Raw genomic sequence first — 25,785 nt, 5'->3', positions numbered from 1 at the left:
AATGCATCTCTCTCTCTGTGTGTGTGTGTGTGTGTGTGCTGCCACATTACGCCACATATAGATTTAATGTCATCTTAACAAACTTGCCTGACCCCAGCCACCCTGCTTCTGTAAAGGAGATGTATTCAGAATGGACGACGGGCTCCCCTTGAAGAATCACTTGACTCCTGATGTGTTTAACTCCTGTTGTCGACTTGTGACGTGTTCAAATATAGAAAGAAACTAAAACCAACACTGTGTGTGTTAATCAGAGCCATGAATCCTGTATCTACATTCAGAAAGACACACACAAGTGGACGTCACTGTACTTGTTCTATTTATTCACAAGATTTACAATATGTATAATATTTACATGTGTACAAATGGGGGAGGGGGGGGGGTGTTTTGAGGATGAGGAAAAGATGACACAGGACTCATTAAGCAAAGACAGTCTGTTGTCAGTATACTTCGATGTCACATGGTCAGTGGTCATAAAAAAAATGGTTCAGTCCGTTGTGAGTCCTGCCGACTGACGTCATCAATGTTTACAAACTCTAACCCGGAAACAACAGACGTGAAGACGCCACAGGAATAACCACAGACGTGAACGTGTGCACTCGCGATGGAGATGTCGTGTCAGTCCATGAAGATCGCGCATCAAGCTCGAGAGGCGGTGAGTGGATACAAGTTTGGTTTTGTTTCCTCTCGAGCAAGTGAGCTAACAACTTTTAACCAACTAGCGATGCTAACTAGCTACTTGGGGTAACGCGTCACGGACTTTAGTTCTTTATGAATATATGAATGAACTGTTAACGCCGCACAGATCATAACATGTGTCCTGGTTTCTTGTCAGCGTGTTTTACACATTGTGTTGCTTAGCTAAAGCGTCACAGCTCAACAGTTAGCATTTAGCATTTGAGCTAATTCCATTCATCCACTGTCAGCGTCCACTGGTTGCCTAGATACCAGGTCAGGTCCTGTGTGGCCATTGGGCGCCCTCTACTGGCAGCACGTGGTACATACTTGGTTCCTCTATGCATGTTCTTCACGTTTATATATAATATATATTTAAAGAAATACACAAACTGTGGGTTAAATATCAAGGCAGGAATACTAGAGTAGTTACAGTATTACTGTAATAGAATCAGAAAGAGGTTTTATTTCCAGGTAGATTTACAAAAGCAATTTGTTGTGGTTTGTTTGTCATGAGCATAAATATAAAAATATAGAATAATAAATTAGAAACCTTAGAAAATGATGTGTATCATATGAACATTAAATATGTGAAGTTTACATTTATTCAATGATGGCGTCCCGGGTCTTATTGATGTCACATTATTGTTTACATTTTTCATGTGATTTTCCTACATTGAGGAATTAAAATACCAAATATTATGACAAGAGCAGTTGTTTTTACCGGTTTTCCTCCACACACTTTTTAAACCAAACTTTAAAATGCTGCCGTCTCAAACAGGAAGACCTACGGACGACGCTGAGGAGGAAGAGTCTTCTCATCCTCATCTACCACCACCTGCTGGGGCAAGGGTTAGTACCACGTACACAACAAACAGCAGCTTGTGAAAGAACTTAAATGCAGGAATAAGAGGGAAACATCATTAATCTCCATTATACACATAAACACGGAAAAAGGTTTGTGAGTAACATCAACATAGAGCCTGTGCCTGTGTGTATCTATCTTTAGAAAGTATAGAAATATGCTTTTCATGGACAAAACCAAATGAATCATGTTGGATTCCTGAGGCGTGTGTGTGTGTGTGTGTGTGTGTGTGTGTGTGTGTGTGTGTGTGTGTGTGTGTGTGTGTGTGTGTGTGTGTGTGTGTGTGTGTGTGTGTGTGTGTGTGTGTGTGTGTGTGTGTGTGTGTGTGTGTGTGTGTGTGTGTGTGTGTGTGTTCTCCAGCTACATGGAAGCAGCAGCGGCCTTGGACCAAGAGACGAATGGAGATACGAGGAAGTTCGAGGTCTGTGACAACATCGATCTGGAGATGGTGCTGATGGAGTACGAGAGTTATCACTATGTCAAGTTCCAGAAAAATCCAAAACTTATCAGAAGAACAGCCGAGCCAGGTGTGTGACCACTGCCAGCGACACACTGAGAGACACACTGAGCAACACACTGAGCGACAACACACTGAATACTAAGCTGCTACGTTCTGAAGAGATTCTCATGATTCCTTAACTAAGTCTGTATTTTCTGTTTGTTTTTGTTCAAGTTGAAAACAGATTTCTGAAAAGTGGTGGAGTAAAGAGGTGAGATTCTGCAGCTCTCACATCATTCTTATAGAAATAAAGTAGAACATGCAACAAAATCTTATAATTTATTACAGAAGCATGAGACTGATGTGACCAAGATGTTGATGAATAAAGTCTGCTGTGTTTGAATGTGTAAATATCTCAGGGAATTTGTTTGAGCCAATAAAAATATCCTGATTCCCTCTGTTGATCGATACCTTTACATCTATTCTTGTCCCTCAGGGGTCCGTGTTCAGCTGGGAAGCGTCTTCCCAAAATCAACCCATCCCAGAGACCCCAGTCTGGAAACGGAGCCAAGAAGGCAACCACCAGTGTAAGTACACACACACACACACATTATGAAAACTACAAAAATAGTACTTTACATTAAAAGAAACTATATCTTACAGTAGCTTACCTAATGCCTGTTTGATTTCCCAGCAGAATGGCTCCTCTGTTCCTCCAGAGACTTCAGACTTTGGTCTCAATGTGTCGTCCATCAGAAGTGGACCAGCGGGGGACGTATCAGGGGACGGAGCCACGAACCGAAAGGTATTTATTTATCTCCTTTATTTTTTGTTAATGCTGGGATTTTTCAGCAGTGAGCTCCATCAAAAAAATAATCTTTGCTTCTTTCCACTTTCAATTTGAAACTTTGGTCTGTTTTTAGTCTAATGTCATCTATGTCCACAAACACATATCCAAAAAGTAATGACTAAGTTGTAATAACTTCGGATCATCTTGAAAACAAATATAGCAAAAATCCTCATGATGAGCAGTTGATCCAAGTTCTGTAAAAAAAAAAAAGAATTGGGATTTTTGTTTGTTGTTGTTTTTGATGATTTCGTGTTGTGTTTCAGGAACGGCTGCTGAAGCCGCTCAGTGGCTTCTCAGGAATGAACAGAGAGATGTCTGACCTGGCTGAAGTCATCAGCAGGGTACTGACTACACACACCTACATACTTAGTCATATGCACTGACTGAGAAAGACACAAACAAACATGTGAAAAATATCATTCAGGTGTTTTTATTTGTGATACCAAATATATCCACTTGAGGGCAGTGACAGTCTTGGTGTGACTGAATTGATCCGTTGTATTAATGAAGGCCCAGGTTCTATCTATTTCCCTTATGGGATGTTTCATTCTAAAGGACACCTCTTTACGACGACCTAATCGCACCCAAAGGTTTGTGTGTGCGTGTCCATTTCATGCTGATACCACATGCATCCCTCAATCTCTGTTTGTTTGTGTGTGTGTGTGTGTGTGTGTGTGTGTGTGTGTGTGTGTGTGTGTGTGTGTGTGTGTGTGTGTGTGTGTGTGTGTGTGTGTGTGTGTGTGTGTGTGTGTGTGTGTGTGTGTGTGTGTGTGTGTGCGTGTCCCCCCTAAAGGACATCTATTTGCACAGCCCCAACGTGCGCTGGGAGGACATCATCGGCCTGGAGGATGCCAAGCGATTAGTCAAAGAGGCCGTCGTCTATCCCATTAAGGTGCGGCCGCTGCCCGAGCACGCTGGTATTTCAGCACCGGTCACTCGTCTTCGATTCTGAATACATCTCCTTTAAAGGGCTTAAAGAGAAGGAGGGCGCCGGGGTCAGGCCAGTTTGTTAGGCTGACACTAAATCCATATCTGGGATAATATGGCAGTGCACATACACAGATGGATAGATGGGCAGGGAGCGCACACGTGGAAATGCCGAGAAACAATTCATACATAGCATCACATTAACACAATTTTTACCTGTGTGTACATAAATTTCACACTACAAATGAGAGCTGGTACATAAACACAACATTATACACACAGACACACACACAATTTTCTATCATCAGCACCACCCAGACCTTTCTCATGGATATGATGACAACAAATCAGGTTGTCTGCATCCTCTTGACATTTACCGACGGAGATGAGGACTGATGTGTCCTATCTTCTATTCCGCTGCTCCGTCTTATTGAATAACACCGCCCCCCCTTTCTCCACCGTCCCACAATCCCCAACTTCTGTCTCCATTATTATTCATTCTGTGGGATATAAGGTCAGTTTGGTGATTTGATTCTGCCCCCCCCTCCCTCCCTCCCACCGTGTGTTTGCCACCTAAAAACATTCCGACTGATTTGTGGGGGGTGGTATTTGCAGCACTCCACGTCGGGCAGATCCACTCCCTTTGCACACAGATCACTTTCTTCTTAGTTGGCAAGAAAATGGAACCGCGTGTTTACGTTGCTGCAAGGTGATAATAAGTTCATATCTCTAAATTATTTTCATGCTGAGATATAAAGCGATTTTCTAAAAGGTTAGTTTTCTTTTCATTTTTTTACTCCTCTTTTTCTGTCATATCTGCACTTTTATTTTCTGTCCTTTACTAATTGTATTCTTCTTTCTGTCACTTGCTTTTCTCCCACTCCTTTGTCTTTACAGTACCCTGAACTATTCACAGGCATCCTGTCCCCGTGGAAGGGCTTGCTGCTGTACGGCCCCCCAGGTAAGACCTCAGGAGACCTCTCTTTTTATTCGTGACCTCGTCGTCCTTCAATTTGTGATTCTCCCTGACCTGTATTCTTGTGACCACCTGACTCAGGTACCGGTAAGACCCTGCTGGCCAAGGCCGTGGCCACAGAGTGCAAGACCACCTTCTTCAACATCTCAGCCTCCAGCATCGTCAGCAAGTGGAGGGGAGACTCTGAGAAACTGGTCAGGGTACGTTCCCATAAAACAAATGTGAATAAAGTTCACTAATGTCGTTTATATTTTTAAAGTTTAGATGTGTGTAATATATAAGTATGCTTATTCCTGCAGGTCCTGTTTCTGCTGGCCAGGTACCACGCCCCCTCCACCATCTTCCTGGACGAGCTGGAGTCGGTGATGGGGCAGAGAGGAGCCAGCAATGGGTGAGCCCAACTGACCTTCTAATTGTAGATGTGGATGTTTTACCTGTGTTGAAAGTTATGAGCCCTCCTGAGTGTTCTCAGTGTTTCACCCACAGGTTTGATCCCATAGTTAACATGTATTTGTGCCACTAAGAGCTTTAAACGACTGACGTAGATGCCGAGGTGAGTAAAAAGCTGATTTGTGTTTTCAGAGGAGAGCATGAGAGCAGCAGCAGGATGAAGACGGAGCTGCTGGTGCAGATGGACGGACTGGTGAGGTCAGAGGAGCTGGTGTTCGTACTGGCTGCCTCCAACCTACCTTGGTAGATCTCAGCATGAACACAAAGCACTCACATTTATTTGTTATCATCATAATGACAACAAATTACTGTGTTGCCATTACATCTCTAAAGGAAGACAGATATAAGTGTGACACACAAATACAACACAAGACACATTTTCTGTTTTACTTCCTTCTGATTTATTTCCCTTTCTTGCACATGCAGTAATTTCCTAAAACAATAACAGACGCCATTATCATCTCAACATCTTCACTTTACTACGATTCAACGCCAGTTTTCAATTTGGAGTCACAGAGAATCTACATTAAAAATAAAATGCATGAAGAATCAGGTTGATAACGACTATTCCACTTTCTGGAATCCGAGAACAGACACTTAATTTTTACAATGTAAAAAATGAGAATGGTAAAGAAGACGTGAAAAGAATAAAGTGCAGTTTGTGACGGGTGGTGCTGCTCGTCTCTCAGGGACCTGGACCACGCCGTGCTGAGGAGGTTGGAGAAGAGGATTCACGTGGGTCTTCCCTCATCAGCAGCTCGCCAGGCCATGACCTCTCATTGGCTGCCACCTCTCACCTCCACGAGGGGGGTGGAGCTACGCACTGAGCTGGACTACGAAACCCTGGCGAAGGTGTGTTACAGAGAATTGTGTATCTGTTGCAGAGGAAACAACCGTCTCAGTTTGACCTCATCTTTGTGTGTGTGTGTGTGTGTGTGTGTGTGTCTGTGTCAGGACATGGAGGGCTACTCAGGCTCTGATATCAGATTGGTGTGTAAGGAAGCTGCCATGAGACCAGTTCGCAAGATCTTTGATGTTCTGGAGGCACATCAGCATGGTACACCAACACATCAACACATCATGTTGTCTGTCGGGCGTCTCTGAATAAAACGCTGTAACCTCTTTTTCACTTTCCTCCACAGAAGACGCCCCCATGCCCGCCATCAAGCTGGAGACCGTGACCACGGCTGACTTCTTAGAAGTCATCGCACACTCCAAACCCTCAGCCCGGAACCTGACGGGCAGATACACAGCCTGGGAGAGAGAGTACGAGTCTCTCTGACGCCCTAACAACCGGAACTGCTGCAAGAGACGGTTGGTGCTTTTACTTTTACTCTTCAACACTGTGGAGCTGAAGAGGGAATGTTTAAAGTTATGAATGTTGTATGAATGTTGGTTATTTTCCACTTAACGAAGGAGGAGAATACTTTCAGGTCTTAAGGATGATGATAGCTTCTTTCTCTCCAGTGTTAAAGACAACTAGCCTCCTACAGTTGTTGCAGGCGGCTCCAGTGTTTCCTGTGCAAGTAGAAGTTCATATAATAAAATTAAGCTCTAGAGTTCTGCTGCTGCTTGTAGCTCAGAGCAGGTTCTTCAGGATGTGTTCCACAGCGTCTGGGAAGCTGTCACACGTCAGGTGGGGAGGAGGCTGGATCTTATTCTCATCCCCGTCTCTGTATTTACCTGAAAGAGGACAGAGGAGAAGGTGGACTGATAGAAATGAACAATATGCTCATCACATCAGACAGTAAAGACATGACGATGGAAGATGACGACCACAATTTCTGGTCGCTGTGCACTAGTCATGAAGATGAAACTGAGAATAAATTAGAGGAAAAAGTAGATTTTCATTTTCTTACCAGTTCTGACTAGAATACCCAGCATGCCTGCGTTCTGAGCCCCTCCCACATCATCCCTTGCATCCTGTCGGAAACATCAGAGATACAAACCACTGTAGACTTATACACAATAATACACAATATAATGTACAGCTGCTACCAAACTCTCTCAGCTAAATATTTTAAATGAACTTAATTTACCAAATTTGACAATATACTTACATCTCCTATCATGACAGCTTCATCGGGGCTACAGCCTAAATCATGCAGAGCCTGTTTGAACAAAACAACCAGAGAAGGAAGCTTAGTTTATTTTTAGTTATTAAAAAGTTAAATCTGAATCCAAATCAGAAAATTTCAAGGTGAAACGGTTAATCTGCACGTTTCTAACCTGTGTGAAAAAAGTCTTCTCTGGTTTTCCCACCACAGTAGCTTTGCAGTCTGTTGCGTACTCCAGTCCCGTCACAAAGGCCCCGGGGCCGAGGGCCAAACCATCCTTCTGTTTGTAGTACCGAGCCTTGTGGATGGCAATGAGAGGAGCTCCATCCAGAATCATGCTGTGGAGGAATGAAGGTGCTTAACAGACCGAGATGACTGTACGGAAGTCATATTCAAGGAAATAAAACATTCACAAAATGGGTTAATTATCTAACTTGACAAACGCGTCTTATTGATCAGTTTCTCACCTGAAAGCCTTGTTGAGTGTTTGGTAGTTGAAGTGATCAGGAGCGAGGCCAACGACAACAGCATTTGGTTCTGACGTGTCGATTCCTGTAAAGAGAGGGACAAACAGTGAGAGTCAATGAATCAATTTGAAAGTTCTATCAGTGACAGCTTCACCAAAGCAAAGAGCTGCTGTCCGTCTGCGTTTGATTTCATATTTTAAGGGTCTTTCCACTTCTCCACTGTTAATCTCAAGCCCTCTCTCTCTCTTACCAGTGAAGTCCTCCAGTGCGCTGTCCTCCACCAGCAGCAGTGGTCGGTGTTGTTTCTGCTCCAGCAGTCTCCTCGCTGCACTCAGAGAAGTAAAGATTTCCTTTTCCTGCAGAGTTTCAAATGTTTAAGGGAAAGAAAAGTCAGAATCAGCAAAGAAACAACAACTACTGTGAACAAACTTATTTCCTCTGAATTTCTTGATCATTACAGTAAAAGCATCTCCACTAAATCGAATCACTTTGGTTGATTCACCTGAAGGTTGAAGTTGAGGCGGTGCAATCGTTCCAGTAAGCTCCTCTTACTCTCCTTAGTGGTGTTGGTCACAAACTTCACAGCTACACACGCCTGACGTAACCTGACGCCACAAACACACAAACCAATGACCAATCTAATACAACAAAATAACACTGGAGAATTTGTGATATTCAAATGAGACAGAAAACACTCTCAGTGGTTTTAAGTCCCTGATCTTAAGGACCCAGATTTGGTTTCCATTCATGCAGCAACATTCAAGCAGTCGCTGGTCTGGAGTCTGTTTCTTGCCTGTTCAGTGCTTCCTGTGCCCCAGGAACCGCTGTGTCCTCGATGTGCAGAGTTCCACTCAGGTCAATGAGCACGGCCTTCAGAGCTCGTCTCCCCGACATGTTTCCTGCAGGAAAAACGTTGTGTTTCATGCTTTTCACCTGTATTTGCTCTGGTTCTGGACTTTAGTTCAACCAACCACGAAGAAGGACATTTCCACCAGGTGCCTGCCGCCTCACCTGCTCAGGCTGTTTTCAATGAGAGCAGCTTCCACTGCAGTCTCTGATTATGATTTCATAAAACCCCCTAAATATGTCCAAGATCAGCTGTGAATGGAGCTTTACTCCGTTTAAAAAAAAGCTTATTCTCTCAAAAATAATGTGTCATTTCAGAGATTATGCATTCCTAATCATAATTTTGCATCGGTAGTGGCCGAACTGATCAGATTATTGCGTTATTCAAACCTGCATCGGGACGAACTGAGAGGATTATCGACCGGTTTGTCTCAAGTATTTATGATTTCCTGCCTAGAATACAGATTGTCGGATTGTGTTTAATTGGAATGTGATTTCAGACTTTGATCCCCTTTTATTTAGACATGCTTGGATTTCTGTTATGTAGTTATCAATGGAAGGGTACAATTAATGCTCTTAATGCCCCCCCCACCCCCAGCACAGCTTAAACACACACACACGTTTCTATTACTTGTATTTAGCTGAGCTGATAACAGGAAACGCAGTGAATTATGATCAGAGGATGACAACTGTTGGAAAACCTGCAAAGAAAATTGATGTTTGAAATAGATTTCCGAGCTTTTAGAAAGAAAATTATGAATCCCAAATATTGAATATATATTGATAAGGTTTAGTAGGATATCTTTATCACAGCATCATAACAAATGAAAGAGGATGGCTCCCTTTCATTCAAGTGTTATTTAGCTCCGGCCCTGGATCATGCAGCCATTGCTAAAGTTATGACTCTATGCTGGAGGTCAAATATCTGCTCTTAATATTAAAGCACAATAATCACGGTATTAATATTCATATTTTCCTCATTCACTGGATCTAGACTCAGGTGTATTTGCTGTTTTCATCCATGTGTTTTTATCACCATCTTCATTTCTACAGCATCTCTGTTACATTCCTGTAAAAAAAAACTTGTAAATAACCTCTCTCTTGAACAACCTGGTGTCACGTGGCTTTTAATCTATAAACTTTGGCTCGAAAATGAATGAACTTGTAAATATTTACAAACCTTGAACTTCTGCAGCTGCTTCCCTCCGCGACTTCCTGTTGGCTTGTTCTTCTTCGTCGGTCAAATTGTGGAATGTTGAGCTCCATGCTGCCCCCTGCGGCTCAAACATGTTAGCGTCCTCTCTCAAATTCCTTTTGAAATGTGTATACTTTTTAATATTTTAATATTTTCTACAGGAAGAAATATTTTTAATATCACTTCATTTTTGTATAACTGCACCATGGTCTCTCTTTTATTTTTATATTTAAAACGATTTTTCCAATGTATATTTTACAAGCAGATAAGAGGTTTATCCTTAATCACTCATTAGAATAAAAAACATATGTATCCCATCCCGTTAACAAACTAACAGCCAACAGATGTAGCACATTAGTGGGTCTTTCAGATTTAATGTGTTTTGGAATTATCAAACATTTAAAACCTCGTCTCTGCGTGATGCCAGACAGCTCTGTGGTCAAATCCTCTTTCCCTGCTTCCTCCACATCGTGAATAACACTGCTGTTTTTTTTTAAGTGAGCAATTTTTCGGCATAAATATTTTGTAGCTCGGTTTTGAAAAACATCATGTCGGTGAGATGGTTTCTTTGTTTGGAGAAAAACATCCCAAACCAACTTGGAATTAAAAATAAGTGTTTTGAGGTTTTGGATTTGTCAAATTTATTTATCACCCTATTTATTAATCTGTTTATTTTCCCACTGACCTTTTTTGTATTTATTTGTTTTCATGCTTACATTTTCCTTCGTTATTGTTGGGAGCAAAATAAATTTAGTTTTGAGTTGATTCGCAGTATTATCACACATTTCTATGTTAGTTAAAATTACATAAAAATTACTTGAAACATCATGTTTTTATTTGCACATAAAAATATAATTTAGCAACCTGTTTTTTAATTATTCCTGTTCTCAAATAGGTTTATTCATACACTTATTACATTGTTACTGACGTATATATAAATAAATCAAATTGAGTGTCCCAGAATGTCAAAAGCTTTTTGGAATAAATCTTACAAGTTGCAAAAAAAACAAAAACAAAACACACATTCTCATGATTTTTTTTATGTCAACAAACCCAAAGAAGGCCATCCTGACCTGTGAGGAGCAGAAATGGATCCACGTCCGCTCGCCTGTGATCGCTTACAGATTTCACTGTGAACCTGCAGCTAAATTCCGACTAATCACAGATCAAAGTGGCTTTACTGTGAAAATCTCCCCGATAGACATATGCTTCTAATTCCAGCTGATCCCTGTTTTCCCCTCTCGCTCCCACTCCTGTGCTTTCAGGATCACATCTAATGTTAATAAAAATATCTGTGCAGCTTACAGCAGGGGGACGGACCGGTGATAATTCACAACATATGTGGATTATTAATGAAGTGGAGCAGTGAGACAAACACTCTGAGGGACAACTGGGTACACATTGAAGAAGTTTATTATTGGTATTTGTTTCTATTAAAGTGTAAAAAATTCATAATAAAAGATAATAAACATGTTTTTTACTCCATAATTAGTTTTTTCAGATGTTCTATTATTCCCCTGCTGCCACTCACACACAGAAAAAAACTAAGACACTGAATTACAGTAAATAATCATTTTAATATTTCAAGATACCATCTCAGATACCATGTCTGTGACATTGGGACGGTACTTATGTGTAAACAGTACAGAAGGTATAATGTTTGTGTTCGGTTTGGCTGTATTGCTTCAAGATCACATGACAAATATTCAATCAAACACTGAGCTTTCAGCTCTTATCCAGCAAAGTTCTGCAGGACCAAGAGACTTTCCTCCTGTCTGTTACAGATGTCTATGTGTTCAAGTGACAAATATTACAGGTAGAAATTTGGGCAGCAGCATAATTTAAGATCTCCAAACATCATCTTAAAGCACCTTTAGCTGGTTGAAAGCAGATCTGAACACTGATATCTGCTATGTTACAGAGTCCATCTCATCAATGTAGTGTGTGTGTGTGTGTGTGTGTGGTGAAACAGGAAATACTGCTGCTGACATTTGTCATATCTATAAAAAAGGTAACAGGCTCTTCCTTTATAACTCTAAAATAAAACATGACTTATATTATCATGAAATCACTAAAACAGATTCACTTCAATGTGTTTGTGAAGAAACATGTAAAACACACATTACTTTCAGATCTGTTCCATGAGGCGTCTCGCTGACAACAGGCAGGTCAGCGGCTGATACACGGTGTATTGTTAACTCTGAATCCTTTAATGTTTCAGCTCTGAACATGTTTGTCTCTGCTTCTTCTTTTCCTCTGTTCCGCTGAAAACCGTGAAAACATTGTCCGCGCTGCTGAAGAGCAGCGACGGCAGAAGTCTCTAGATGACACACATTTTAGTGTGCGTCTGTGTGTAGTTGTTCGTTGACTCATGTCCGGTCCACAGATTTGGTGCTGGTGTTAACCAAACAGCAACAAGAGGACAATGCAGCCAGAATTCACGATTATTAACGGCACTGTTGAAAAACAAAAGAGCACAAAGACAAATAAATAAAAAAGACAATTTTGTGAGCTTCAGTTACAACATCCTTTAGATTCTCATAGAGCTGGACATCATGTATCAGATACTTCTGGGTATAAAAGTTAGTCAGTAGAGTCTGTGGGGATAAAGCCTGTGAGGTGCTGAAACCTTAGGAGTCAGTTATTAGAAAGATGAATTACTCCCGTCTCCATATTCTGAATAACAGATGCGTGTTAATATTTTAAGGACGATGATTCTGTGATGCGCTCTGGAGCCACTTCAGAATTCTTCCTTGTCATTAGTGAGTCCTCCTCAAACACTTCTATGATCTGTCACTCTGTTATTGTTTGTCCTCTGGACGTTGTGTGCAGAGCTTTTCATAAACATTCTACAGAGGGAAATTAGAAAAATGTTGTGTTCATCCTACCTGGTTCATCTGCAATGAACATTTAATGATTCGAATAAAATGAATTTGCTTTATTACTGTTCACATGTATATACAAGTTTGAATGACAGGCAGACTTAGTGGAATTAGTAGCTTGATTATTAATATTATTATTAATATTTATAATAATACAGCAGCTTCCTCTCACCTCTCATGATCGTTCTGACTGAGCGGATGAGATTGAGGATCTGGGCTTTGACTCCTGGATCGTCCCCGAACCCTCCGACTCCATGGTCCACGCCCCAGCCCACTGAAGGAGGGAGAACAACAAGCTTTATATCAAATACACAAAATGCATGCTATAGTTATAGTTGTAATTGTATGCAAATGTAAACAACCATCCCCCCACCCCAGATAAACATAAGAGAGAGAAGCAGGCAGAGGGTTTTGAATGTCTGGAAGATAAACAAAGGTGAAAATGTTTGAAAACTACTTTTAAATTCCCCTAAAGTCGCTTTAAAGCTGTATAAATAATTTAATTCAACACTAAGAATTTGAATCTACTCGTTTTCTTCCTTAAATCTCAACCTGAGAGTTTAGCAGCTAGCTAACAGAGCAGAGCTATCGAACAGAGCAGAGTTAGCTAGCTGCCTTTAGCGCGAAAACAACGTGTTTATCTGGTTAAAATGCGCAAAGTACGTCATCTACAACATGTGGAGAAACTCACTCTTGCTGAGAAACCGCTCCTCGTGCAGCACAGCGATGGCGTTAACGCAGAGAATCAGGGTCTGGATGAGAGAGTACAGAGTGAACGCCATGTTGGCACTTTCTTCTTCGTCTCCTTCTGCCAACACGCCCAGTCAGAGGCGGCTGCCGTAAAACCAGCGGCAAGTGTCGTGAACTTCAGAGTGTTCACTTCAAAGTGTTCTTCTTTCCCTCAGAGATCTCTACCTCCTAATATCCCCGAAGAAGAAGGAAGTTCACTTTAAAATGATCAGTGGGATTTATTGTTTATTCTTTTAATGACTGGTTGTGTCAAAAGTTTTATTTCCATTCAAATATTTGTACTTTCTGGCATTCCAACATTGAAACAACATATTTTGTGTATTTTCTTGAAACTACTTTTGGTTTTTCAACAGCGTTTAATCATCAAAACTTTTCTCCTGTTAAAATAGAAAATATGAGGTTTTCATTTTCACAAACAACAAATAAGTCTTCATCGTGAAACCACTTTCTGGTTATTGTATAGACTTTTAATTTACACATAAATAGTAGAGAAACTACAGGAACATATTTAAATACATCTGCATTGACAGTTTATAATAACATTTCTTTTCTCAGTAAATGACAACTGGATCCATTCAGTCATTTCATTCGGTGAAGAAGATGAGGGCGAGTTCTCCTTTTTTATTCACATCATCATCATCACTGTGTCTCTTTCTTTTTAACACTGTAATAAATTATATTTTTCATAATCAAGGTCTGATACTCAAATAAATAAACAAACACATAGACAGACGTGACAGTTTATACAGTTAATGAAATAATTCACAGGCAGATCTACAACACTGACAGACGTTGCTCCTCGTGGCCCCGACTTTCCTTTGGAGAGCAAATAAATACACGGAGTTGGCCTTTAATTATCTGTCCGTCATCTGCCGACTCCCCGAACACATTTCAAAGGCCAAGTTAGCAGCTGATGGAGGCGATTAAAATGTTCAAACTTTGGGTGGAGGTGACGCTGACGGGCGGAGGTTGAAAAGAACCTTCAGGATTCTCCACGTAGAGGCGAACAGCACACGACTGTATTTTAACTTCACACCTTAGATGTGACAGGATGTTGATTTCAAAGTAAAATGCATAATCTAGCAACACCTGTTTTCAACATAATACTGTAGTTTTTTTTTTTTATACATTCAGAAATTACTCCCAAATACAAAAACCGTTCAGCCAGGTTACAGTTTAAATATGTGCTACCACCCTGTATTAGTACTGGTGGAACAACACTGCTACTTCCTGTGCTCTCATCCCTTTATTTTGTTCTTCTTCTGGCATCGTGAAGTTTACGAACTCAAAAAACGAGCTTATTTAAATAAAATCACCACCGATGTTTTCCCTTCAGTGATTATCGACCGGGTTGGTCAACTGGTTTGTTTTCGATCAATAAACAAAACTGGGACGTGATGAGGAGAATTTCCCTTTGGGATCTAATGTTGACAATAAATAAGTGTTGGTGTCTTTAGTCCACATTTCAACAACGACAATGACAACAGCAAAATAAATAGAACCTTGAGAAGTCCACTTCCCCAGTCTGGTGTGTGCACTGTACAACTGGGCCGGCAGCGGGCCGAGCCACAGACGTTCCACCTGCAGTCATACAAGTCTCATTTTTTTAGAGAACATGGAAAAGTTCAGAGGTTCTGTTTTTTGAAGAAGAAGAAGTAAAAGTTCATAACTGCCTTCCTGGTGGTCTTCAAACGCCCTCAAAAAGGTTCAAGGGGCGAAGAAAGGCCGTGGTTGCTTTGGTCCTGTTTGGGTAAAGCTTCGAGTTTGACTGCCTGAGCAGCGACGAGGAGAAAACCTGTGTCCCTCCTTTTCAGTTCAGTCGGTCCGGGGAAGTGAACCCGACGCACACGGCAGCAAGAGCTGGTCCATGTGAGTTCACCGAGTTTATAAGTGCTGGGCTATTAACAGAGATGGAGCTGAAGAAGAAGACGAGTCATTCTTCCCCAAAGATAAGAAATGTACAAAGTCTGAGACCGGTCCCCCTCAGAAGGGGATGGAAAAGGGTCAATGGTCCCGGCTGTGTTCTGTATTTATATATTTACTTTGAGTCTATTTACTTTGGAACATTCCCAGAAATCCAAGCAGCTTCTTCCTCTTAGACGAGAGTTTCTCGACTCTGCCTGTAAAGACAATAAAGAAAATTAAAATCAGACATTAGTGTCAAGTACTGCGGCTAAATGTGGTTTAATTGAAATAAATAAATACTGATAAAAAGGTGCTAAGTAAAAATCATTTACCTTTGTTTGAGCTACTTGTTGAGATGGGAGCTGATCTTTTCTTTTCTGATGATGTTTGCGTAGGGAATCTGAAAGACAGAAGGTTTAATACATGGTTAAGATGGATCAACCTTGACTTTTATCTGCACTCAGCCTAAAAATAATATGAGATAATAATATGTGAGGATTAACAAATTGATTTGTCTCAAAATTAATATCTAATGCTATTTTTGAAAAGACACAAGTGAAACAAAATCCGGATAAAGATTTTAATGAAAATATAGATCAAGAAATATTCTGCAGCAACGTAACTGAAAATGATGAATTAATTTGAACGTCTGTGTGAAATGAATGTGTCTTTACTCTCAGTCGGTTCCATCTGCTTTGTCTTGACCCATTTGTCAATTTTGAACATCTTAGCACGTGCACGTTCACAAGCGAGCTTGAATGCACGTTCACTCGTTTGACTTTGTGGTTACACGAATGCAGCGCCCCCTTTTCTGTGTGTTTTTTTTTTTAAAGCGGTCGTGTGCACACAAGCGTGCCCAGTTGTTGCGTGAGTCAGAAAGCAAAGACAAACAGCGTCTGTCAGCGTGTCTGCCAGCTGCTCGGGTGATTGATGTGGACGGAAACAATCAGACGGCCGCAGAGGAACTTCTCACCCATGAAAGACAAACTAGATGATTGCTTCTGCCTTCGATGGACAAATAAGCAACAGCGCGAGTTGAGTCCTGCTGATTTGTCTTTGTTTCGTCTTCATTTAATCTCTCTATTAGAAGACAGGGCTTCAGATTTATTATTTAATGTCTGTCTAAAATCTACTTCTTCTATTTCCTGATCCTGATTCTAAATTTCTTCTTGAAAACTGTATTGTATTGAGACAGGATTTATTCTTCCTCTCAAATCAGTTTTAAATTAAACAATCTATATTATGGCATTTATTTAGTGTCAGGGTTGAGCACTGATTGGATCATTAGTCGTCTTACCATCTGTAGCTGCTGGACCATCTCCTCTCTGTAGGCGAGCTCTCGCTTCATCTGGTCTTGAAAATTATCTGAAATCGAAGTAAAACAAAATTATGATCAGCCACTAATTTGAGTTGAAGTGATGGAGTTAAAAGATAAAAGGAAAGATGTGTTTAAAAAAAGAAAAAGAAACGTACAATGAGGAGAAATAAGCCTTGAATTGTGTGATAGAGCAGCGAGGAAGAAGAGGTGACTTACGGAAGACAGGAAACGGCGAGGTGCCCTTCAGGGCGTGGAACTCCTGCTCCAGTCTCCTCCTGAAGTCGATCTGCTCCAGCAAAACCTTCTGAAGCTCTTCTGAACGAGAGAAGAAGAACAGAGAGATGAAAATACTGAAATACACACAGTAAAACACAGCCTAGTCCTGGATGGTGTGTGTGTGTGTGTGTGTGTTTGATATGATTCCTCTTTTCAATATCTAGCAATGGAGAGGTAATTCACAAATAGAAGAAAATTACCTTTCTCCATGTTCTCAACGTCCTTCTTTAGTGGAACGGGAGACGATGCACCTTGTCGCTGATCGCCTGAAAACATGAAGAGAATTAAACTGTGAGTTTTATTACACATTACAGTCAGAGGTAGTTACAGGAAATTACAGTTAAAGAGTATGATCCATTTTTAGATCCATCAATATATTCTCGTCCTTCTTGATTCTATTTCTGCATTAATGGTATGAACTCCTCTCTACGTCCTAATGCTCTCTGTCCAGTGAGCATGCTGAAATCCCCGCTTTGTCCTCTAGGTGTCAGTATAAGCTTTTTCTAATGGAGACATTTACTGCGTATTCTTGTTATCAGATAAACAGAAAATATATTTTATTTAAAAAAAAAAAGGAGGAAAACAATAAGAGCGTTCAGCAAATGAAATGAACACAAATGGATTTTCTAACTCTGAAAGATGTGAAGTCTGAGATGATGAGTAAAGGTTTAATTGGACTTTCCAAAGCTTATTTCTCAAAAAGAAAAGAACTCACGAGTTATCAACCTCGACAATTATTGCGTTATAATGTCAAACCTTTTATTTGTTGTCTATAAAGCTGCATTATAATTTAATAACAACATTAGTATTTTGTTATATAGTATATTGTATGATATATGTTTTGTTTTTACTGACGTGATCTTACTTGTTGCTTGAAAACTTCAACATCATCATCACTCGTTCTTTTCAAATTGAAAAGTGTGTGTGTGTGTGTGTTGTTTTCTGTGTGTCTGTGTGTGTGTGTGTGTGTGTGTTTTGTGCGGACGTCTGAATTGGTATTGAACGCCGTAAATGAAGCAATCCAGTGCCCTCGATGTGTTTATCCTCCTCCTTGATTTCATATCTTCGCTCGCTCCTTAAGCCTGTGCTTCTCTGTGTCTCTCTCTCATTCATCACAGAGAGAGAGAGAGAGCTCTCCTCACCCATCTCGCTCTCTCTCTCTCTCTCTCTCCTCCTCTCCTCTCCTCCCCTCTCCTCTCTCTGTCTCATTTGACAAGCAAATTTGCAGACAGTGCCCGAGGATAACAACCTCGTTTGACAGTCAATTAACCGTGAATAGTCAAAGCCAAGGCGGTTTGCATTACATAAATGGAAAATTAGATTATTTTTTCTCCCTAGAAACAGAGGGAGAGTTTAAAGACAGTGGAGGGGGGGGGGGGGGGGGGGGGGTGACGGCGGTGGTGGGACTCGGAGGAATCAGGCCTTCTAATCACGTAGAGCTTCCCACCGCCCAGGGAGACGTTTGGCAATCAGGGGAAAGGTGGTCTCATTTAATTTGTTTCGTGTAATTTTTCGAAATACATTATACATTATGCGCAGGGATCATTACGGTGTGTGTGTGTGTGTGTGTGTGCAGGGGTTGAGGGAGTGGGGGGTAGATATAAATGTTGGCACAGATGTCATAAAGCACTTTTAATGTCTTCCTGACAGATATAAAAAGGCAATAAGCTGTGATCTTTTCTCGAACAGGAAAGGGTTGTGTGTTTTTTTTTGCGCTGAGGAAGGGGAAAAAAAGGCAATTATGTCGGCAGCAATATGGGTCTAGAATGAAGATTGCCAGCACGGCTGCTTATCTCTGAGCTGATGTTTTCTTGTTGAACTATAACGGCCCCCCTAAGAGTAACAGCCCCGGCGACAGCGCTGCTAAAGAGAGCAGCTGTGGTGGAGCGGCTTTCTGCTGCTGTTTCATCCGTGTGTGTGTGTGTGTGTGTGTGTGTGTGTGTGTGTGTTTGTGTTATTATTACAAACGCCTTCACTCAGCGTCTGATATTAGAAGGAGACTGAGGTGGATGGAGCTGTTATTTGACTGCTTTGAATACTGAGTCTCATTTTTCTGATGAGAGGAAACGTCGCTGTAATTTTTATCAGTTTTATTTTCTCTGTCTACAATAATCTGCACTGTGTTCGCTGAGGGAAATGCAAAGTGTATCTTTTGATGCCATTTAAAACACATTTTATTCATTTGTTTTACTTTTGATTATCGTTTTAATGTTGATATAATTTCACGTCAGACTGCAGATTTATTAAATTCCTGCCCAGACAATAAGTTATGAAATATTTTAGCTCTGATTTGCAAACTTATAATAGCAGTCACTTATTATTTTAGAGGTGTTTTCATTTAACGTCACTGACCTCAGTAGCTCCAAGATTTGAGATTCAAATTACTGAGGAGTCACAACTTAAATCGACCTCTAAATCCTAATAATTCTCCTTTGGCCATTTTTTAAATTCTGCTGTTGGTTCTTTTGTTGTTTTCCATCTTCACTCAGAAAAGAAAAAAGAAATGAAATAATACCTGAGCTCTCTCTCCAGTAGTCCGGTGCTGACGTCTCGCTCTCTGGTGCAAAGAAACTATTCTGCTCTTTGTTTTCGTCTGAGAGAAAATGAAGGAGAGGAGACAGGAGGAGAAATTCACTAAGGGCCATTGGCTGAGCTGGTTATCCGGACACATGGAGATAACTAAGTGTGGGCACGGTGTGTGTCGCCTCTGTGTGTATGCATATATACACCATGCGTGTGTGTGTGTGTGTGTTTTGCGACGCCTCAACATAACATACACACAAGACATTTTCCAAAAGGGTCAGAGTGGGAGATGAGAGGAGCAAATGAAACGTCACGATAATATGAGCCTCGCAGGGACAGAGAAGCTCTATATAACCACTCACTCAGACAATAAATGAAAGATGCTATAACACAACCGACTCGGACGTCTGATGGAACAGAGAGCGTGGAACAGTTTGCCGAAATAAACTGCGTGATGCTATTTGATGAAACGGCGTAAAAAACGTTCAAACGTTTGGTGAAACTGAGACGTTGTGAAAACGAGAGTGAAAGAAGTAAAACCCACACAAAATATCTGAATGCAGAGAAACTGTAGTTTAGTTTTACAGAAGCTAAATAAAGCAAATGTAGTTTCTAAAGGATTTCTATTTTTGCACTGAATTGCACAAATTAATTTGACTACATTTCATTTGTGTTTTCTCTCTTACGTCTGGTGTCTTCAGGATTTTTTAAAACTTAAAGTGAGAGACCTCACAAACGTTTGAAAGCAACAGATTTAAAATGTCCATGCTCACCGGAGATGCTGGAGTTGTCTTTGGTGGCGTACGCAGGAAGTCCCTCATCTCTGTTTTTGTGGATCTGGAAAAAACACAGAGAGTCCGTCAGCATCTCTTACTTCTCTTTATGTTGTACAATTAAAAGACAGTAAAATTCTAACTCATCACACGATGCATGTTATCAAAAAGACGTTTTATCAGTAAATGATAGAATTCTGTTGTGATGATCTAAACTGTTTTTTTCTCCCTCTCATCAGATGTATTTGCAGAACGCTGCTCGGTGAATCATTTAACTTGCACCAGTTTAAAATGCTCATAACTGTGTGTGTGTGTCGCTCCCTCCTCCTCCTCCTCCTCCTCCTCCTCTGTCTCTCAAAGGCCTGGTTAATGTGGGAGTCGACAGGTTAAAGATTAGAGTTGCCCTAACAGGCTGGGGTGACAGAGGGAGAACAAACACGCCATGGACATTAAACAATCCACGCCTGGGCCTATTAGCCGGGATCAGAGTGGGGTGACTGTTTCAATTCCTACAGGGAGAAACCAGCCTATCAATCTGCTTATGCAGATCACATCACTGCCTGACTGCAGCACCATTTAAATAATAATTAGCTAAAGTGGCCTGCGGGGATATTTACGTTTTTGTAAGCGGGGTCCTCCCGGTGAGGTGGGTTGGAGCTGGAGAGTGGCAGGCTGGCTGGAGGGGACGCAGGCAAGCTGGGGGACTCCTGCTGGATGGGGTCCGAGGAGGAGGGAGGGGAGGCGCTGGGGTACACGGCGCCTCCCCCTCTCTCCTTCCCCCTCTCCTCTCCGGCGCTGTCGCTCAGCACGGGGAGGTACAGGTTGGTTTGAGTCTGTGGTGGCTTTCTCGTGAAACTCCCTTCCTCCTCCTCCTCGTCCTGCTTCGACGACTCCACGTCCACCTCCCCCTCCTCCTCACTGTCGCCCACATCGGCTTCGCCCTCGCCCCCGCTTTCGCTTCCGTAACTACAGCTGCTGGTGGGCGAGAGCCGCTGGTGGCGCTCCGACCCGGCCACCACGACCCCAAAGTCCTCTTCCGCCGCCCCGGTGACTCCTCCACCAGTGCTGTGAAGTTTGGCAATGCTCTCTGCATCTTTGATGACGGGGCGGAAGGCAGAGCCATAGCTCGGCTTCCTGGTTTGGAGGGTCGGGGTGTCGAGAAGCTTGAGCCAGCCCTCTGAGGTCACCGGGCGAAGGTCAGAGGTTACCGTCGTGCAGTCTGGGTCAAACAGGCCCGTCCGTGGTGCGGCGGTCCCACTGCCAGAGGCCAGGGTGGCACCGATGCCATTCCCACCGCCGGCTACAGCTCCGGGCTCACTGTGATCTGAGAGATCCAGGAAGGCCTGTCTCAGAGAGGGGTTGTCTGCTAAGGAGGAGAGGGCGCTGGGCTGAGGCTGGAGATAGGTGGGGACGGGGATTCCTCCGGCGGCTCTCGGGGGCCAGAACATGCAGAAAGGAGGATAGAAAGTGTCTTTGCGGCCGGGCCATAACAGACCAGACAACCCTGCTGCTTTCTGCCCGGCGGAGACGTCACTGTCGTCTTTTTTCTGCTGGCAGAGGCCAAACGCTGGGAAGGGGTAAGGCGAGGGGAAGAGCGACGTGGGAGGGAACTTCTGCAGCATGCCGAAGTTTTTGCTGGGGACGGGGATGACGGGGTAGCTGCGCTGCGTCTTCCGAGGAGACAGGTCTCCGTCCAGGTCGTCCTCGTCTTCGAAGCGGCCTCGTTTCTGACCCATGTCGGGCCCCATCATGTGAGGCCCCATCGAGCCTTGGAGAGACTTCATTGACCCCATGGAGGAGCAATGGGATGAAGAGGGAAGCGCTCTCTTCCGGCTGCCCCCATTGAACATGGCTTTAACGTCTTCCCAGGCGAAGACCAACTCATCGAGCGGCACCTTGTCAGAGAGCTTGAGGTGTCGCCTCCAGGAGTTGAAGTTGGCAGCGTCGGGTTGGGTGTACTTGGCGTCGGGCGTGCGGTGGGAATGGAAGATGAACTTATTCGGGGAGAAGTACATGTTGCAGAAGGAGCACTTGATGCATTTGGCCCTGGAGCTGTTGTAGCGTGCCGGGATGAAGTTGCCCCGACAGCCCCAGGCGCATTCATGTGACACGTCGAAGGCGAAGTTGTCCGGCAGCTTGGGCGGGGCGTTCTCTCCCAGGAAGGACTTGCACAGGCGCTCGGCCTCGCGCTTGGTGATCATGCCACAGCGGCGCGAGGAGATGGGCATGGCACCGGCCCGGCGGAGGATCTCCAGCTGGACCGGCGTGCACTGGACGCAGGTGATGCCCAGCGCCACGCGGCGATTGTGAATCTCATTGTAGCTGTAGTTCTTGAGGAGCGTGTTGGAAATCTGCGCCAGGCAAAGTCTCTCGTTGTTGTCGATGACCAGTGACACGATGGGGACGCCGTACAGGGTGACCTGGCCGACCTGGTTGGGCTTCATGGGCGGGGAGGAAGAGGAGGGCGAGGACGAGGATGAGGAGTGGTGGTGGGCGGGTCTGGGTGGAGTCAGGGGTTCCTGCTGGTAGGCGCCTGTTGAGCTTGTCATGATGATGTCATTAGAGCTGGAAAGACGGGCTTTGTCCATTCTTGGTGAAAAACTGTAGAACGACCTGAGAAAGAAAGAAAGAAAGAAAGAAAGAAAGAAAGAAAGAAAGAAAGAAAGAAAGAACAATGATTTATTCTGTTGAAATTCCACAACAACAGAATTAGTTTACATAATTCTCTGTATTAAATATAAAGAGAAATAGCCGATGAATCCGGATGTGACACAATTACAATTACAAATATGTTCATCATGAGTTTAAAGAATGTGTATATTAAAATGTATTAATATTTAAAATCACAAACATCTAAACTGAATCTATTTCATTATCAATCTACAGCCAAGCACCACACTGCTTTTATTTCATATATGTAACAAATAAGTCAAGTGTGTAATCTGAACCCAAAAAATTCTCGAGAAATACTATATTTAATAGTTATGATGTTGTTATTTAAATATGAAATACAAGTTAAATATGTTGCCTTTTTTAATAGAAAATGCAAAGGCTCATTTGTATGTCAGATTGCTGTATTTATCACTGTGTGTGTTTTCTCAAACGTCCTGCAGTTCAGTTAATTATTTTAAATATCAAGTGTCTGTAGGATTTTAAACAAATAAATAACATTCCTGGTGGTGTTTGTCTGCCTTCAAAAATAAAGCAGGAAGATAACACAAAAAGCAGATAAAGAAAGGGAAGAATATGTTGTTTAATACGTAAAAAATAAATAAAATGATGTGTTGGTGAATAGCAACTTTTTATCATAGCTTCAATTATTATTTCAACAAATTAGGCTGCGTTTTTTGGGGGTTTGTGCAATACAATATATTTACAATATTTTGTTTAACTTTATTGTTAACATCTGCTTAGAGAATAAATATTAAAATTCTATATATGTAGGCTTAAATATCAGAATTTACCAATAACACACCTAAACTATTTTTGTTAACAGAGGAATTACTCTCAGTTTCTTCCCCCAAGGAAATGTTTGTTCTAACAAATAAACTACATTTAATACCAATTATTCACAGATTATATTCAAGGCAGCAGCACAGTAATAACACGGAATAATAAGGTGGTGATTTGAAACGAACTACACAATGAAACAAATCGAAAAAAGGGATTTTTAAATTAATTTTTCAACAATTAATTCCAGTGGACTGAGCTGGTTTAATTGCGTGAGCTGAGCAACGTCAATAACTCCATTAAACAAATCAAGCACTTAAAGAGAAACAATTTAACAACAGATCTGAGGTCACTGTGCAAACGTTATGTTGAAAGAGGCTGTTTGATATTGTGATGGGAATCTGTAAAATACAAGAGGCTGGAAAGGATCAACACAGAGAGTCACAGGGATCTCAGAGTGAAGATGAGGAGCAGTCAAATGTAACGATCTTATACAGGAGAACTAAGGCTGTCTCTCTGAGTTTTACACGTTTCCTTTGGAGATAGAGCAGATATACATTAAACTCTTTTGAGAGTAAATAAGTCATAAAAAGGCTCTTAAAGTTTCCAGGTCGCACACAGTTCAGATCATAAACAGTTCAGGTCATAAACGTCGCTAGACAGGTCTGGAAAAACTTACTTTTCAACTACAAAACAGGTTCCAACCACACGTAGGTATTTTTCCACTACAATAATTTTAGATATTTACTTGAGAGCGAGTGACACTGAAGGCAGAGGAGCGTGCAGGCCTGCGTCAATCAGACATCCGGAATAACTTCACCTTAGTAATCGCTCTTTGTTTTTCGTGACTCAAATTAACTAATAATATAATACAATAATAATAATAATAATAATAATAAAAGTAATAATAAAAACACGACATTAGAAAAGCAATAGCCTCAATTGAAGGTAGAGTTAGAAATGCAATAAAACGCGCGCTATTCACAGACATCATTACGTTAACACGCGCACGCTCATTTTTATCACATTTCACTGAACTTCAGCGGAAACACTTCTTACCTGTGAATCCCGGGAATAATCCCGAATACGTCAAAATGTAAAAAGAAAAAAGAAGCCCGTCACGAGAGGAATCGACTGATCCGACCTACTTTTAACAAACTCATTTTTATGACGCGAACGAACCGGTTTCACTCGGTTAGATCCGATAAAACGTGGAGTTCGGAACCGATGGAGCAGCGCGTGAGGTGTGAGTAAACTGCGACCGCTCGCGCCGGCTTTATTCGCTTCTCAGAGGCAGCACGCGCCGTCCTAATCTCTCTCTCTCTCTCTCTCCACCTCTCTCTCCCTCCCTCTCTCTCGCTCTCTCGTTTGATTGGCGTGTTGCGCGAGCTCAGCCCACCATTCACTGAACACACACACACACACACACACACACACACACACGCACACACACACGCACATACACACACGCACGCACACACGCACATGCACATGCACACGCACACAGGCTTTACTTGTCGTCTTGCTGGAGCTGCCACTCAAACGCTGCAAAAGTCAAAGCAACGGGCACGAGCCTGAACTGCTGCACGCCACATTGTCGCGTGCATGAAATGACCCCTTCAGAATTAAATGACCCCCACAACCATAACATAAGCTAAAATAATGTTGGCCTCTTTAGTGACTTAATTCATTTCAAATTGAACATGAATTTTCAAAAAGCACACCAACCACCAGCCAGCCGCCTGTACTCCCCATCACACCAGGAAATAGGCTTCGACAACACAGTGATGTGACTGTTCACACACACAGAGTCAAAGAGGTTCATATAGTTTCCAACAATGTAAGAGAAGCAGCAGCACTGACAGCACACACACATGCAGCAGATGAAAATGTGCCTTTCAAACACAGACACAGTGGAGAACAGCGGCTCGGACCACAGGGGCCTGCAGGAGTAGGAGGAGGAGGAGAGAGAGAAAAGGCTGAGGCAGCATCAGACAGACAGTCTGGGGGATCAGGGTAATGTCTGTCAGTACAGCTGATACCACCGCTCAGCGTCCGAGGAGGCCGTTTGGAAACACGACTCTGGATACATGTGCAGGTGGCTCCCAGGAGACGGGAGGCAGAGCAGGAAGCCTATACACCGTCTGGTGTGAGTGAGGGTCAG

At 42.3% G+C, this 25,785-nt stretch overlaps 4 protein-coding genes across 5 annotated transcripts; 1 reads left to right on the top strand and 3 right to left on the bottom strand.

Moving 5' to 3' along the window:
* The first annotated feature begins 547 nt into the window (after positions 1-547).
* On the top strand, positions 548-6,694 carry katnal2 (katanin p60 subunit A-like 2). Its single transcript, XM_053411783.1, has 15 exons — positions 548-652; positions 1,454-1,524; positions 1,898-2,064; positions 2,211-2,247; positions 2,473-2,563; positions 2,671-2,781; positions 3,090-3,167; positions 3,620-3,718; positions 4,651-4,714; positions 4,811-4,929; positions 5,029-5,120; positions 5,312-5,422; positions 5,869-6,031; positions 6,134-6,236; positions 6,322-6,694. The coding sequence occupies exons 1-15, from the start codon at positions 602-604 to the stop codon at positions 6,459-6,461; spliced, it is 1,497 nt and encodes a 498-aa protein (XP_053267758.1). The 5' UTR covers positions 548-601; the 3' UTR covers positions 6,462-6,694.
* hdhd2 (haloacid dehalogenase-like hydrolase domain containing 2) lies at positions 5,557-9,787 on the bottom strand. Of its 2 annotated transcripts, XM_053411017.1 has the most exons (10): positions 9,730-9,787; positions 9,528-9,618; positions 8,497-8,604; positions 8,206-8,308; positions 7,954-8,059; positions 7,704-7,788; positions 7,409-7,574; positions 7,240-7,290; positions 7,039-7,102; positions 5,557-6,862 (listed from the first exon to the last, which is right to left on the bottom strand). In XM_053411017.1, the coding sequence occupies exons 3-10, from the start codon at positions 8,595-8,597 to the stop codon at positions 6,759-6,761; spliced, it is 780 nt and encodes a 259-aa protein (XP_053266992.1). In that variant the 5' UTR covers positions 8,598-8,604; positions 9,528-9,618; positions 9,730-9,787; the 3' UTR covers positions 5,557-6,758. The 2 variants fall into 2 exon arrangements, with proteins under 2 accessions (XP_053266992.1, XP_053266991.1); XM_053411016.1 differs by lacking the exon at positions 9,528-9,618 and having other exon boundaries at positions 8,497-8,602; positions 9,730-9,785.
* A 1,514-nt stretch (positions 9,788-11,301) lies between these two features.
* ier3ip1 (immediate early response 3 interacting protein 1) lies at positions 11,302-13,458 on the bottom strand. Its single transcript, XM_053411115.1, has 3 exons — positions 13,318-13,458; positions 12,799-12,900; positions 11,302-12,200 (listed from the first exon to the last, which is right to left on the bottom strand). The coding sequence occupies exons 1-3, from the start codon at positions 13,406-13,408 to the stop codon at positions 12,145-12,147; spliced, it is 249 nt and encodes an 82-aa protein (XP_053267090.1). The 5' UTR covers positions 13,409-13,458; the 3' UTR covers positions 11,302-12,144.
* Positions 13,459-15,624: 2,166 nt separating this feature from the next.
* Positions 15,625-22,768, bottom strand: skor2 (SKI family transcriptional corepressor 2). The gene is made up of 7 exons (XM_053411579.1): positions 20,789-22,768; positions 20,172-20,235; positions 19,391-19,468; positions 17,076-17,141; positions 16,816-16,914; positions 16,579-16,646; positions 15,625-15,681 (listed from the first exon to the last, which is right to left on the bottom strand). The coding sequence occupies exons 1-7, from the start codon at positions 22,757-22,759 to the stop codon at positions 15,625-15,627; spliced, it is 2,403 nt and encodes an 800-aa protein (XP_053267554.1). The 5' UTR covers positions 22,760-22,768.
* Between the last annotated feature and the right edge of the window lie 3,017 nt (positions 22,769-25,785).

The sequence above is a fragment of the Pleuronectes platessa genome, chromosome 19, assembly GCF_947347685.1.
Source record: "Pleuronectes platessa chromosome 19, fPlePla1.1, whole genome shotgun sequence".
NCBI classification, from domain to species: Eukaryota; Metazoa; Chordata; class Actinopteri; order Pleuronectiformes; family Pleuronectidae; genus Pleuronectes; species Pleuronectes platessa.
The sequence above is the reverse complement of the archived record's forward strand: the minus strand, read 5'-3'. Positions and strand labels throughout refer to the sequence as shown.

What these genes read in the sequence shown, in the direction of transcription:
- katnal2 (XM_053411783.1), top strand. Translation starts at nt 602, where the DNA reads ATGGAGATGTCGTGTCAGTCCATGAAGATCGCGCATCAAGCTCGAGAG. An exon ending in TGGCTGAAGTCATCAGCAGG is followed by an intron (nt 3,168 to 3,619) that starts GTACTGACTACA and finishes TCCCCCCTAAAG; the next exon opens with GACATCTATTTGCACAGCCC. An exon ending in TCTGGAGGCACATCAGCATG is followed by an intron (nt 6,237 to 6,321) that starts GTACACCAACAC and finishes TTTCCTCCACAG; the next exon opens with AAGACGCCCCCATGCCCGCC.
- hdhd2 (XM_053411017.1), bottom strand. Translation starts at nt 8,597, where the DNA reads ATGTCGGGGAGACGAGCTCTGAAGGCCGTGCTCATTGACCTGAGTGGA. An exon ending in CGCACTGGAGGACTTCACTG is followed by an intron (nt 7,789 to 7,953) that starts GTAAGAGAGAGA and finishes CTCTCTTTACAG; the next exon opens with GAATCGACACGTCAGAACCA. An exon ending in AAGCTGTCATGATAGGAGAT is followed by an intron (nt 7,103 to 7,239) that starts GTAAGTATATTG and finishes TGTTTCCGACAG; the next exon opens with GATGCAAGGGATGATGTGGG.
- ier3ip1 (XM_053411115.1), bottom strand. Translation starts at nt 13,408, where the DNA reads ATGGCGTTCACTCTGTACTCTCTCATCCAGACCCTGATTCTCTGCGTT. An exon ending in GGAGCGGTTTCTCAGCAAGA is followed by an intron (nt 12,901 to 13,317) that starts GTGAGTTTCTCC and finishes TCCCTCCTTCAG; the next exon opens with TGGGCTGGGGCGTGGACCAT. An exon ending in AGTCAGAACGATCATGAGAG is followed by an intron (nt 12,201 to 12,798) that starts GTGAGAGGAAGC and finishes GTTTTTCAACAG; the next exon opens with TGCCGTTAATAATCGTGAAT.
- skor2 (XM_053411579.1), bottom strand. Translation starts at nt 22,759, where the DNA reads ATGGACAAAGCCCGTCTTTCCAGCTCTAATGACATCATCATGACAAGC. An exon ending in AGGACCCCGCTTACAAAAAC is followed by an intron (nt 20,236 to 20,788) that starts GTAAATATCCCC and finishes TGTTTTTTCCAG; the next exon opens with ATCCACAAAAACAGAGATGA. An exon ending in AGACAACTCCAGCATCTCCG is followed by an intron (nt 19,469 to 20,171) that starts GTGAGCATGGAC and finishes ATTTTCTCTCAG; the next exon opens with ACGAAAACAAAGAGCAGAAT.